Source organism: Geotrypetes seraphini, chromosome 1, assembly GCF_902459505.1.
Source record: "Geotrypetes seraphini chromosome 1, aGeoSer1.1, whole genome shotgun sequence".
Classification (NCBI taxonomy): Eukaryota; Metazoa; Chordata; class Amphibia; order Gymnophiona; family Dermophiidae; genus Geotrypetes; species Geotrypetes seraphini.
Window position 1 is genome coordinate 2,140,199 of NC_047084.1, and position 15,149 is coordinate 2,155,347.

General features: G+C 46.5%; 1 protein-coding gene across 5 annotated transcripts in view; it reads right to left on the reverse strand.

Annotated features, from left to right (window-relative positions):
- The window catches only part of LOC117369202, a 126,173-nt gene that overhangs the window by 83,634 nt on the left and 27,390 nt on the right, over positions 1–15,149 (reverse strand). For all 5 annotated transcript variants that reach the window (XM_033963613.1, XM_033963426.1, XM_033963794.1 and 2 more), the window contains 2 exons: positions 11,280–11,379; positions 10,049–10,137 (listed from right to left, as the gene is read on the reverse strand). In XM_033963613.1, the coding sequence (XP_033819504.1) occupies positions 10,049–10,137; positions 11,280–11,379 (189 nt within the window). The remainder of the gene's footprint in view (positions 1–10,048; positions 10,138–11,279; positions 11,380–15,149) is intronic.

Sequence of the window (15,149 nt, forward strand, 5' to 3'; positions counted from 1 at the left end):
ACCATCCTGGCGAGGTAAGCTGCTACTCCAATTCGGAGTCTGAGGTTAAGTACACACATAACAAATAGTACTGTAGGAACCACACTAACTCGCCACGGAATCCGAACAAACACAAAGTATGGAGGGCTATGTATGTTAATGCCCACAGTTTGGGCAATAAAATTCTGGAATTAGAAACGGAAATGAGGAACGCCGACCTAGATTTGGTAGCGATATCCGAGACCTGGCTCACGGATTCCCATGGGTGGGATATGGCTATACCGGGATACAACTTACTTTGTCGAGACAGAGAGGGCAAACAGAGGGAGGGGTAGCACTTTACACTAAGGAGGACATCAAAGTTACCAGGATCATGGATGTCAAGTACACCGGAGAATCCCTTTGGGTGAACCTGGCCAGGGGGAATGACAAATGCCTGTATCTTGGGGTTGTATACAGACCTCCAAGACAACAGGAAAACATAGACATGGAGCTAATCGAAGATATAGAGACCATCACTTTGCGTGGTGACACGGTGTTGCTAGGGGACTTCAATATGTCTGATGCTGGTTGGAACAAACTTTCTGCTACAACCTGCGGCAGCAGAAGGCTACTAACCTCCATAAAGGGAGCACAACTCAGACAGATGGTGTTGGAGCCCACTAGGGATCAGGCGATACTGGACCTGGTACTCACCAACTGAGAAAGTGTCACAGAGGTTTCAGTTGGCCTCCAGTGACCACAACATGGTGTGGTTTCATCTCAGGAAAGGATTCACTAGATCCAACTCATCCACAGCTGTAGGCCCACAGCTGCAGACAAGGGAAAGCTCGGAAGACCTGTTTCGAGATTTTGAGTTTACGTCCAGCAGCGTCTATGGCGAACTTTCAAGGTTCAAAGAGAACAAAGCCATGGAACCAGACAATCTACACCCCAGGGTGCATAGAGAGTTGAGTGATGTCCTAGCGGAACCATTATCCGCACTCTTCAATCTTTTCCAGAGTACAGGAAGAGTACCATTGGACTGGAAAACAGCTAACGTCATTCCACTTCACAAAAAGGGTTGCAGGACAGAAGCTGAGAATTACAGACCGGTGAGTCTCACATCGATAGTGTGTAAAATTATGGAAACACTAATCAAGCACAAACTAGATACGATCATGAATGACGAGAATCTACGAGGCCCCCATCAACATGGATTTACAAAGGGAAGGTCCTGCCAATCCAATCTGATCAGCTTCTTCGACTGGGTAACGAAAAAGCTGGATATGGGGGAGTCCCTGGACATCGTGTACTTGGACTTCAGTAAGGCTTTTGATAGTGTCCCACACCGCAGGTTATTGAGCAAGATGAGGTCGATGGAATTGGGAGAAACGTTAACTGCATGGGTAAAAGATTGGCTCAGTGGTAGATTTCAGAGGGTAGCGGTGAACGGCACTCTCTCCGAAACGTCGGAAGTGATCAGTGTGTGCCGCAGGGTTTGGTCTTGGGTCCGATCCTATTTAATATCTTCGTAAGGGACCTGGCTCAAGGGCTTCGAGGGAAAACTGCATTATTCACCGATGATGCCAAACTATGCAACATAGTAGGCAACAGCTCAGTGCTCGACTGCATGACGAAGGACCTACACTTACTGGAACATTGGTCCGCAACTTGGCAACTAAGTTTTAATGCCAAAAAGTGTAAGGTCATGCACCTTGGCAACAGAAATCCATGCGGAACTTACACCCTAAATGGTGTGACCTTAGCAAGAACCACTGCAGAAAGGGACTTGGGAGTAATCATTAGCCAAGACATGAAGTCTGCCAACCAAGTGGAGAAAGCTTCATCCAAGGCTAGACAAATGATGGGTTGTATCCGAAGAAGTTTCGTCAGCCGGAAGACCGAAGTTATAATGCCGTTGTACAGATCCTTGTTGAGACCTCATCTGGAATACTGTGTACAATTCTGGAGACCGCATTATCAAAAAGATGTGCAGAGAATGGAGTAGGTTCAGCGAATGGCCACCAGGATGGTCTCAGGACTCAAGGATCTCTCGTAAGAGGAAAGGCTGGGTAAGTTGCAGCTATACTCACTCGAGGAGCGTAGAGAGAGGGGGGATATGATTGAGATGTTCAAATATGTCACGGGTCGTATTGAGGTGGAAGAGGATATCTTTTTTCTTAAAGAACCTACGGCGACAAGAGGACATCCGTTGAAACTCAGGGATGGGAGATTTCATGGTGACACCAGGAAGTACTTCTTCACCGAGAGGGTGGTTGATCATTGGATTAGTCTTCCACTGCAGGTAATCTAGGCCAGCTGCATGCTGGATTTCAAGAGAAAATGGGATAAACCTATGGGATCACTTCAGGGAAGAATTTAGGAGTTGGGTCATTAGAGTGAGCAGACTTGTTGGGCCGTGGCCCTTTTCTGCCGTCACCTTCTATGTTTCTATGTTTAAATGTTCCGGATGCTCTAGGGCTATGGGCCCCTGGGACAGAAGATCTTGGTGCAGTGATAATCCAAGACAGCTCTCTCATTGCAACTAGACCAGATCCATGTACCAAGGACAACATGGCCAATCCAAAACCACCAGGTTGATTAAACCTCGAAAGGTTGTGGACCCGGCCTATCTTCGGCCAAAAAGTGGAACATATACAGAAGTCTCTTTACTGGCCAAGGTTGAACAAGAAGAAATGAGGAGCTTTCTTGTCTGCTGAGGCCATGAGATTGAATGTTGGCTGCCCCCAGCGTTTCACAATGCAGTTGAATGCTCTCTTGGACAAGGACCATTCTCCCAAATCCAAGGTCCAGCGGCAGAGATAATCGGCCTGGACATTGTCCACACCTGCTTCATCAGCTGTCGTGATGGCCTGCAGATAGGCTTCTTCCCAGAAAAACAGCAATTGTGTCTCCACCTTCAGAACTCTTGGTTCCCCCTTATCTGTTGACATATGCTACAGCCGTGGCATTGTCAGAGAAGATCCTGACTGCTTTGCCTTCCAGTTGGGTCTGGAAGAACTATAGAGCCAACCGAATGGCTCTTAACTCTAATCTGTTGATGGACTTATATTGGATGACCTTCGCAATGACCTCCCTCCCCCCCCCCCCAAGCCATAAAGATTGGCATCTGTCATCAGGATCACCAATGACTCTATGTGTAGAGGGAGGCCTCTGGATAACGACTCTGGCCGGAGCCACTACTGCACACTTTGGCACACTTCCACCGTCCAGGCAAACTGATTTACTCATTTGAATTTAAAACAAACACTGAATGAACAGTAATGTAGTCAAAACATTAACAAGCCTCTGAGAGGAACAATGAATGTAAGAATATACAAGTTAAACAAGAAACATAAACCTTCCAAACATTTATGGAGTTGAACCATTCCTCCTTTGAAATCATATACACAGACTCTTCATTATCCAATAGTCTGACTGACAGTAAAATCCTAGCTATGGAGCTGACCATTAAGTTTGAGTCAGAAAACAGGCAAATTAGATAAATTGCTGGGTGGGAGGGGGGGTTCAGCATACCATCCTGAGATGGTATGCTGAACAATAGGGACTTACCTAAGCAGTCCCCAAAGTCTAGGATGGGAGAGATGAGCCTATACATATTACTGAGGACCCAAAAGCTGCATCCCCTATGCTGCTATGTTCACCCTATAGAATTTGGTGAAGGTATGAAGAAAGTAAATAAGAACAACACCTTCATGCTCTCCTGCAGAAAGAAGAACTGAAGGGGGCAGCAGAGACCGGAGAGAAGAAGGAAGAGTTGAAAAGCTGTGATTCACATCTTCTGCAGTGTGCTCGCGAGCATAGATGGACAATCCTATGGTTCGGCAGACCATCTCTGTTGCAATGGAAACAGGTGTCTACAACTAATTAGTAAAAATATTCTTCTTGTGCAATCCCTCTGGAGCCTGAACTATCGGGTAGTGCATCCATTCCAGCCTTGGCTGCAGAATTTAAAAATAACACCAACCCCCTCCCTCTGCAAGGTCACCTGTGTGGCCACTCCCCCTGAAGTTCAGTTTGATTCTGCAGCCTTGCTGAGAACTTCTAGTTTTCTTCTGCTCGTGATTTTATTTCTCAAATCCTAGTCTTTTATTTTCTTTGGTACCGCAGGTTTGCCCTCATGCTACGGATCAACTCTGTGCAAGTGATCCTTCGGCAGGAGATCGCAGACATTTTAAAGTTTGTCTGCTTCTGGAGGGTGCTCTATAAGCCTGAAACTGCAGTAAGCCCTCTGGATAGCCTGCAGCTTGAATCAGGTCTCCAGGTTCGGGAGCCATCTCTCCCCTAGTTCGTCCGCAAAGGGGTAGAGCACAGGCTGCTGCGGTTCTGAAGAGGTACGCTGGGATTGGATCCACGCCACATGCCTTCCCTGATTCCATGAGGGGTCCTGGTGGTCATGATCTGAGCTGACAGGGAAGGTGAGGTGGTCAGAAGACCTGAAAAATCAAGTTTATTCAGCTTCTGAGGTACTGATCTCCTTGCTTGTACTGTGTTTTACAGGCTGCCATAGACTTTCATTGTAGCACATGTCTCTGTAGTGTCTGTGAGTCAGAGTTTGCCGATTTTGAGAGGTCTTCAAATTGGGGTTTTGGGGTTTTCCCTGCATGCCCTGAGCCCCCCACCTGCAAAATCCTTAAATCACCTTTTTAGCGTTTTCCTGCGTTTTTAACAGCTGTTTTTATTACAAAATCGGCACCACCATCTTGGATTTTCTTTAAAGTTTTTAAATGTATATTTTTGGGACTTAGAAGCTTCGTTTTTGCTCCAAATTTCACAGATGGCCACTTCAGAACAGGATGGCATGGATTCATGCCTTAGATGTGGCAGATTTGCGGTCGTTTATTCCGTGCGCCACGGGCCACGAAGGGAGTGAGACGTGAGCAGATCCTGCGCTCCCCTCCTCCTGAGAGGCCCTAATGCCCTTTAATTCCACCAGAGTTGGGATTGCTGCATCTGGGGCGCCTACACTGGGCGCAGATAGCGTTTTTGCGAAACGCAAGCGCAATTTTGGGAAAAAGTCTCCTCAGTCTGCTAATCCTGTGAGATCTGTGATGCACAGAGCGTTCCAGATGCCGATGACTGTTTTACCCCGGGGTTCTGAGGTATCTGACTGTAAAAAAAAAAAAAAAAAAAAAAGAAACCAGGAGTAAAAGGGGGTTTTGCCTGTTTCTTCCACTCAGACTCCAGTACAACAGTCTATCCCACTTTTAGAGGCCAGCATGACGATTTGTTCCTTTACTGGGGTAGCGGCTCTTCCCTGTCCTTGCTTCTGCTTCGGTGTCTGTGCTGTTGCTGTCGTCTGTTTCTTCGGTGGAATCAACAGAAGTAGCTAACTTTAGCAGATCTGGGTGATACCCAAACCAATGGGTTCCAAGACCTTACGGATCGCCAGGCGGAGTGCCAGCTCTTCAAGACTAGCCATCTGCCCATCTTTATTTTGGGGCTACTGTGAACATGGAACCTGGTTTCAGACTATGCGGTTCCGACAGAATGTACAGTTCGGAGTTCTATGCCTCCGCTGTCTGCCTCCTCGCTGCAATGCGGTTTTGGCGGAAGTGCTGTTAGAAGTCTGGGAGTTCATGGAGGGTTTCTTTATCCTTGGACCTGGAAAAGTTGTATCCCATGGCATCAGACTTCAACTAGAGACTGGTCCCGCTGACGGGGGATTCAGCTGTGGCTCAGGTGGCTAAGCGTACCTCCTTTTCCTCAGCTGGAGGGATTGTCCTGCAGGATGTTCAGGACTGACGATTGCATTTTGATCTCCGGCGTTGTTCTGTTTCCACTACACGGGAGGGCGCACTACGGCGGCCACTTCTGTGTGGCCTGGGAATGTCTGAATTTTTTGCCTGAAGCACTCTGTAGCATCTTGAGCTAAGCTCGGAGCTTCTTCAGGCTTCGCTCGGTGAATGACTTGGATTCACCAATGGTTGGGTGCTACTTCAGCTAAAGGCTCAGTGAGCAGGTTCCTTTTAAGTGTTCGCTCCTATTTGGCAAAGGTTTGGATGACCTATGGCCAGTGTTCAGATCTGTAGCCTGAGGTGCTCCCGGGCTCTAGACTTCGTCCGACCAGGGGTATGGGATGGTCAGATTTTTGTCCCTGCCAGAGTTCACTGGACCCCGGCGGCGGGACAGCGTTTCGGAGCTCCCTCCAGTCCTTGCTTTGGAGGTGCAACGTACCCACAGTTTTCCTACTCCCGGCCTTCTGCCCCTTCCTAGAGAAAAATATGCTGCCAGGTCTCTGGCAGGGGCACCCCCAATTCGGGGGAGGGAGGGGGGTGGCTTTTGGCCTTCCTTCCAGAATGGCAAATGGTAATCTCAGCCCAGTGAGTCCTCGTTGTGCTCAGGAAGGCTTTTGACTTCAGTTTTTCCAGCCTCTGCCGGAATTCTTCTTGTCCCCTCCTGTGGGAATTCTGGACAGGGCCAGCCAGGTGCAAGCCACGGTGCACAGGTTGCTGGATCAGGCAGCTATAGAGCCTGTCCCAAAGGGAAACTGGGGCACCGGGAGATACACCATTTACTTCATCATGCCAATGAAGGACTCTGAAGATTGCTGACCAATTCTGGACCTGAAGGCAGTGAACACCGTCCTATCAGTTCCACGTTTCCAGCTGAAAACGGTGCATTCAGTGGTGGCAGCAGTGGCGCCCGGGGAGTTTTTGGCTTCCTTGGACTTCTCGAAAGTGTACCTCCACATCTCGATTTTTTGTTTTGTTTTTTCTGGATCATTGGAGGTTCCTGAGGTTGCATGTTTTTGGGAAGCACTTCCAGGTCGTGGCGCTGCCTGTCGGGTTGGTGTTGGCACCCTGATCATTCACCACAGTCCTGGTGGTGGTGGCTGTCCATCTGCGCTCGCTGGGGGTGCAAGTCCATCAGTACCTCAACGTCTGGCTGATCAGAGCTCCCTCTTTGGTGAACCTTGGTGGTTCACCAAGCGATGACTGCTGGACAGTCTCGGCTGGGTGATCCATCTCACGACGTGTCGCTTCAAGCTGCCGCAGGACTTGGAGTATGTGGGAGTTTGGTTCCATGTGGGCAGGAACCAAGTGTTTCTGACGGACTCCGGGACGATCAAGCTTCGGAGTGAAGTCAGGCTATGTTAGTGGCTCTAGCCCCGACAGTCTGGCAGTATCTGTAGGTATTGGGTCTCTTGGTGGCGACCATAGTTGTGATTTGTGGGCAAAGGCTCACATCCGTCCTCTTCAGTTGTCCCTTCTGTCCTGGTGGAATCCTCAGCAGGATGTGCACGGGTGAAGTTGTCATGCTGGGCAACGACTCGCAGCTGTATGGTGTTGTGGTTAATCCTGGTCCTCTGTACAGAGGGCTCCCTCTGCGCGTCTTGGACTGGGTGCCCCTGGCGACGGGCGCGAGTATCTCCGGATGGGGAGCAGTTTGCTGGTCTGTGCCAATCCACTGTTGGTGGACTGCGTTGGAGAGCAGATGTGTATGATCTGTCTGGCCTGCTGTGATTTCAAGGGATTCTCTGCATATTTTCGGACATTGCGCTGGTGGTTGCCTATGTTATCCGGTCAGAGGGGCATGAGGAGTCCCCTGCTGAGCCTAAAGGCTTGAATGCTCGTTACCTAGGTGGAGAAGCACCTGATGGCCTTGTCCTCCACTCATGTGGCAGGGGTGGACGATGTGCCGGTAGACTTCCTCAGTTGTCAGATTCTGGACCCGGGAGAATGGTCCCTGTCCGGGTTAGCGTTCAAAGCCATGTTTCTTCGGAGGGGTCACCCCACCTTCGATCTGAAAGCGTCCTCAGGGATCCAGAAGGCGGACAGGTTCTTCAGCCACCGACGAGAGGTCGGCAGAGCAGGGCTTGGTGCTTTGGTTCAACCATGGTCTGATGAGGAACTTCTGGATTGCTTTTTCCCATGGCCTATGATAGGGCACATTCTGGGCCGGGTGGCATCTCACGCAGGTCTGGTCTTCCTAGTGGCCCCGAACTGTCCCAGCTGTCCTTGGTACGCAGACCTGGTGCGGTTGAGGGGTCTGTGTCTTCCTTGCCATCGGAGATTACTCACGCAGGGCCCGATAGCCCTTCCAGTTCCGGATGGCTTGGTTTTGCGACCAGATGCTGAACGCATGGCCTTGAGGGCTAAGGGCTTCTCTTCTGCTGTCATTGCCACGTTTCTTCATGGAAACAGGAATTCGATGGGGGTCAGCCTCCGCGAAGGCCTAGAGGTGCTTTTCGGCCTGGTGTGGAGCAGTTCACATGGATCCTTTGGCCCCATCGGTGGCGCCTGTTCCGGCCTTTCTGTGGGCTGGCCTCAGATAGGGTCTGGCAGTTTCTTCTTCCAGGTCTCCACTGCGAGACTGTTCTGTTAGGGTCCCTCTTCTCTCAGGGGTTCTCTGGTGTCTCCCCAAGATGTTGTAGGCTTCTTAAGGGGGGGCGGGGAGGCTGCAGCATCCCTTGCAACTGCCGGGTTCTCCAAGGGATTTGAGTCTGGTTCTCCACTCATTGGCTCGTCTGATCTATGAACCCCTGGATAGGATTTCTCTGAGAGATGTTGCCGTCAAGACTGATTTCCTCGTTACGATCGCTTCTGCTCAGGGTCTGTTGGAGTTTCAGGCTATGTCGTGCAGGGATCCTTTTTTCCGCATCACGGAGTCTGCAGTTGTTTTGAGGACCGTGTCTTCTTTTCTTCTGCATGGGGGGTCAGCAGTCCACATCACCCGGGTAGTTCAGCTACCCACCTTTGCTCTGTCGGGTTCCAAGTCTAAGACCCCTGTTTTGCGGTCTCTGGAAGTGCGGCATCCCCTTTTGAGATGCCTTGAGGCTAGTAATGACTTCCGCCTGTCGGATCATCTGTTTGTCCTGGCGGGCCCCGCACGCCAGAGTCGGCCTGCTTCCGAGGCTACCTTCTCGCGTTGGTTACATGCGGGCATTTCCGCAGCCCATGTGGCGGTGGGGAAGCAGCCTCCCCTCTACCGGAGGACGGGCTTCCTCGTGGGCTGACTCTCATGTGATCTCGCCTGAGATTTGTCAGGCGGCCACGTGGGTTTCCCTTCATACTTTTTTCCGGGTTTTACCGGCTTGATGTGGCAGCTATAGGTGATGCGGCCTTTGGCCCTTCTGTTCTGGTGGTGGGCTCACTGGGCCCCCCCTGAGATTTGAGCCTGCTTTGATACGTCCCGATAGTTCAGGCTCGAGGTATTGTACAAGAATGAAAGATTAGGTTTCTTACCTCTGCTAATCTTCCTTCTTGTAGATATCCTCTGGATCCTGAACTCCCGCCCATCTGTTTTGTCCAATTCGCAGTAACTGGTAAGTTGGCTTTCTCTCTTTGACCAGCTTCACTAACATTTCCCCGAGTGTCCTTTTATTTAAGTTTATGGGGTTTTAAGGGTCCTGGGGTGATGTCCCTTCTGCTCTTTAGGCTGGGTCTTCTTTAGTGACCTGTTCCTCAGTTTTGCAGGTGTGAAATGTTTCAATTTCTTATTGTCCTAACTTGGCCTTTTATTGGCGGTTGTTGATTATGTATTTGGTTATCATGAGCAGCATTGATTTGTATCGGGGAGTTCCCACATTCCCTTCTTTTTTTCTTGTGTTTCCTGTTTGTATTAGATACTCCTGGCTTTGCTACCTACTGAACTTCAGGGGGAGTGGCCGCACAGGTGACCTTGCAGAGGTGGTTGGTGTTATTTTTAAGTTCTCAAGGCTGGAATGAATGCACTATCCAATAGTTCAGGCTCCAGAGGATATCTACAAGAACGAAGATTAGCAGAGGTAAGAAACCTAATTTTCATTATATTATAAGCTATTATGTGATTGTTCCATATTCTTTGCTTTGTGTATTACATTCAATGAAAATTCCTAATAAAAAAAATTTATTCAAATTCGCAAAAATCTACACATCTGATTAAATAGCTCACCTCAACATCACAAGTCAAATCAAGGCAAAATGGGTGTGAAAATCTAAACTGTTAGTAGTTTGCCCTGAAATATTTTGTTATTATTTTTATACAGTTAACATATAGCTTCATCAACTTGAAAGAAGACAACAAAACTCATATGAAAAAAATATATAATAAAATATGCAATAACTTCATCAAATGTACTAACCTGAACTTCTCAGAAACAGATTTTAAGGAATTTTCCAGATCCAAAATGAGAGATGCTCGAGAGCTTAACCCTTCAGTAAGGAGGACTACCTACATGGAAATTACAGTAGTTATAGAATTTTAAAAGCTTCATAGAAGCAAAGGCATTTGGGGGGTTCTTATAGAAGCGTTTATTCAGTACAGTAGCTGCACATAATTTAACTTTAACTTTTTAAATTTATTTTCTTATATATTGCCTGCAAGTCAGCTATCAAAGTGGTACACATTCAGGTACAATAGGTATTTTTCTGTCTCGGGTGGGGGCTTACACTCTAAGGGCTCCTTTTACTAAACTGCGGTAGAGCTTTTTTACTGCAGGCCAGCAAGGTAAATGCTCCGAAGCTCATTCAATTCCTATGAGCATCAAAGCATTTACCTCACTGGCCTGCAGTAGAAACCTCTACCACAGTTTTGTAAAAGCCAGCATATGTTTGTTCCTGATGCAGTGGAGGTTAAGTGCTTTGCTCGCTGTTCTAACCATTAGGCTTCTCTACCACTCTATTAGGCTACACATGTAAAAAATAATTTTAGAAAGCATCTACTTAAAATGTTAAAATCCACACCATGCAGAGGTTTTAAGGGAGCATAGTGGTGGTGTGGTTTGGGTATGCCTTGAGAGGAAAAAACTCTAGAGCTGTATTCCCCATTTTACAAAGGAAATATATTTTCATGTGAAAAAAAATCTTCCCATTAGGTTTTACATCAGCTCATACATTTTTTTAAAATGCTCATTTTGGTCAGGGTTTACATGAGGTGTTAACAGACTAATTTTCCTTAATCCCCTCATTGTTGAATTGTCTCCAAAACAAAGTAAAATAAAAGCTGTGGCTTACTAACTGGCTACACTTACATATCTAGGTTTGTGAACTTGGACAGCCACACTTGAAAGTTGCAAAGTAGCCACTTCTATATGGAACTGCCAAACTTTACATGTAAAACCTGCCAGGTTCATTTCACTTATTTTTGTTATGTGTGTATTTGTAAAATGGCTGCTCCTGTTGTGCATTCCAGCAAAATAATCACACTCCTGCATATCAGTTCAGGTATTTTACAAAATGCTTTGTGTTTGGCAGAGCTTTTTATAAAATACCATTGGAACAGAGAATGACAACCTGAACATCTAAATTTTGATCTCCATGATAACTTATTGAAATAAATATTTAAATCAGAAAGTAAATTGTTACACTTATTACCTGTCTCTCCAATTGCATTACTTGAGCCTTCAAAAGACTGACACGTTTTTCCTCAAAGCATTCATTCTTCCCTTCTTCTAAAAGCTGATCATATTGACTTCTAGAAAATTAAGTTTCAATTTTAATTCAACTTAATTCTAATTTTTTTTTAACATTTTACATTACATTACATTAGGAATTTCTATTCCACCATTACCTTGCAGTTCAAGGCGGATTACAAATGGATTGTCCGGAGATTAGAAGTATTTAGGGAGTAGTTTGTATATTTTTTTGAGTTGCTAAGGATTACATCTGAGTTGTCAAGATATTGGAGGTACATATGTAGTAGTTGTAAGTGATGCTTGGGACATTCTTGATTGTGTTAGTTGGGTTTTATGTGTTTTTTTAATAGAAGGGTTTTTATTTCTTTCTTGAAGGTTTTGTAGTCTGTGGTTGTGGTCTTTGGGTTGTAGAGTGTTGCAGCTCGAGTGGCTAGAAGGAAACTACACCAGGAAATACTTCTTCACCGAGAGGGTGGTTGATCATTGGAATGATCTTCCACTGCAGGTGGTCGAGGCCAGCAGCGTGCCTGATTTTAAGTCAAAATGGGATCGCCACGTGGGATCTCTTCACAGAGAAAGGTAGGGGAGGGTTATTGGGGTGGGCAGACTTGGTGGGCCGTGGCCCTTATCTGCCGTCTATTTCTATGTTTCTATTTTTCTAAGGTTGTCGTTAAGTTTATTTTTCTTTTGACGTTTTTGTTTGGAGGGTATATGAATGGGCGTGGGTGGTGATGGGTGACTTCAACTACCCTGGGATAGACTGGAACACTGGACACTCAAATTGCACGAGAGAAACAAAATTCCTGGAGGTGGTGAGGGACTGTTTCATGGAGCAGCTGGTCATGGAACCAACACGGGGAGATGCCACTCTTGACCTAATACTCAACGGGCTAGGGGGACCCACAAAGGACGTGGTAGTACTAGAGCCATTAGGAAACAGCGATCACAACATGATCCAGTGCAAGCTAGAAATGGGAGCATCAAGTTTATCAAGTTTATCAAGTTTATTAACAGAATTTGATTTATCGCCTATTGAAATCACTAAGCGATGTACATTACAATATATAATAAGGTAAAAGAGTTTCACAAATTAACAATAAACATTTGACTAAAACAAAACAAGTAGTTGGGATGGAAAAATTAAAAGTTACATATTTCATTTAAAATAGAAAATTAGGAAAAAAACGATAGGTAAGGGTACATAAAAAATCTCAGCTATTAAAAAATAAAAAACATAATCTGCTTTAGACATTGAAGGCATCTCTAAATAGATAAGATTTTAAAGATTTTTTAAATATTAAAACATCTTTTTCATCACGAATATATTGGGGAAGGGCATTCCACCATAGGGGACCTGTCACTGAAAAAATATCTGCCCTTCTAGTACCAATAATCTTCAAGGAAGGAACTGAGAGAAGGTTTTGGTTAGAGGAACGAAGTGAACGTTGAGTATTATAGGGTATCAAGAGCCTGGATATAAATTGGGGTTCTTCACAAGCTAAAGTTTTGAAGATGAGTAACATTATTTTAAATGTGATTCTATGGCTAATAGGCAGCATCAAAGGTGAAAAGAACTACAACAACAGAATTTAACTTTAGAAAAGGAAATTACGAGGCCATGAGGAAAATGGTGGGAAAGAAACTCAGCAACAGCTCAAGGAAGATGGAGACCGTAGAGGATACCTGGGCCCTACTCAAGGGCACGGTGTACGAAGAACAAAACCTGTATGTCCCCAGGTTCAGGAAAGGGTGCAAAAAAAATCGAAACAAAAACCCGGCGTGGATAACAAATGCAGTGAGAAAGGCGATAAGAGACAAGAAAACATCATTTAGAAAATGGAAAAAGGACCAAACAAAGGACAACCAGAAGGAACACAAAAGGCACCAAAAGGACTGTCACCGAGAGGTTAGGAAAGCAAAAAGAGAATATGAGGAGAGGCTGGCGGGGGAAGCAAGAAACTTCAAACCATTCTTCAGGTATGTGAAGGGGAAACAACCAGCCAGGGAGGAGGTGGGACCGTTAGACGATGGAGACAGGAAGGGAGTAGTAAAGGAGGAAAAAGAGATAGCTGACAGGTTAAACAAGTTCTTCTCGTCAGTCTTCACGAGAGAGGACACATCCAATATCCCAGAACCTGAGGAGCACATAAACGGAGACCCTGATGAGAAGCTAGTCCAACTAGAGGTAAACAAAGAGGATGTTCTCAGAAAGATAGACAGACTGAAGAGCGACAAATCACCAGGTCCGGATGGCATCCACCCAAGGGTATTAAAAGAACTGAGAAACGAAATAGCGGATACACTAAGCCAAATATGTAACCTATCCTTAAAAACTGGGGAGATCCCAGAAGACTGGAAAATAGTCAATGTCACGCCCATCTTTAAGAAGGGATCAAGGGGTGACCCAGGAAACTACAGGCCGGTGAGCTTGACCTCGATTCCGGGAAAGATGATGGAAGCACTAATCAAGGACGCAATCTGCGAATACATAGAAGGCAATGGACAACTGAAGGCGAGCCAGCACGGCTTCTGCAAGGGAAGGTCATGCCTCACGAACTTACTGTATTTCTTTGAAGGAATAAACAACCAGGTGGATAAAGGGGAATCCATAGACATCATTTACCTTGAATTCCAAAAAGCCTTCGATAAGGTACCCCACGAAAGACTACTTAAGAAGCTGTGGAGCCACGGGGTGCAGGGGGATATCCACCGATGGATCAAACACTGGCTGGCAGGCAGGAAGCAGAGGGTTGGAGTAAAGGGCCATTACTCAGACTGGCAATGGGTCACGAGTGGAGTTCCACAGGGGTCGGTGCTGGGACCAATCCTGTTCAATATATTCATCAACGACCTGGAGACGGGGACGACATGTGAGGTTATCAAATTTGCTGATGACACCAAGCTTTGCAGCAGGGTTAGAAACACGGAAGACTGTGAGGTCCTGCAAAGAGACCTAACAAGACTGGAAGAGTGGGCAAAAAAAATGGCAAATGAGTTTTAATATAGAGAAATGTAAGGTCATGCATGTAGGGAAGAAGAACCCGATGTTCAGCTACAAAATGGGGGGATCACTGCTAGGGGTAAGCAACCTTGAAAGAGACCTGGGGGTGATGGTGGACACAACATTGAAAGCATCAATCCAGTGCGCAACGGCCTCAAAGAAACAAACAGAATGTTGGGTATCATTAAAAAGGGTATCACGACCAGGACGAAGGAAGTCATCATGCCGCTGTATCATGCAATGGTGCGCCCACATCTGGAGTACTGTGTCCAGTACTGGTCGCCGTACCTCAAGAAGGACATGGCGGTACTCGAGGGGGGTCCAGAGGAGAGCAACTAAAATGATAAAAGATATGGAAAACTTTTCGTATGCTGACAGGTGAAGATGCTGGGGCTCTTCTCCCTGGAAAAGCGGAGACTTAGAGGAGACATGATAGAAACCTTCAAAATCCTGAGGGGCATAGAGAAAGTGGACAGGGACAGATTTTTCAGACTGTGGGGAACCACTAACACAAGGGGTCACTCGGAGAAATTGAGAGAGGACAGGTTTAGAACAAATGCTAGGAGGTTCTTTTTTACCCAGAGGGTGGTGGACACATGGAACGCGCTTCCGGAGGTCGTGATAGCCCAGAGCACATTGCAGGGTTTCAAGGAAGGTTTAGACAAGTTCCTAAAAGAAAAGGGGATTGAGGGTTACAGATAAAAAGAAGAGGTAGGTTACAGAAATGGACAGGAACCACATTACAGGTCATAGACCTGACGGGCCGCCGCGAGAGCGGACCGCTGGGCACGATGGACCAATGGTCTGACCCAGTGGTGGCAACTTCTT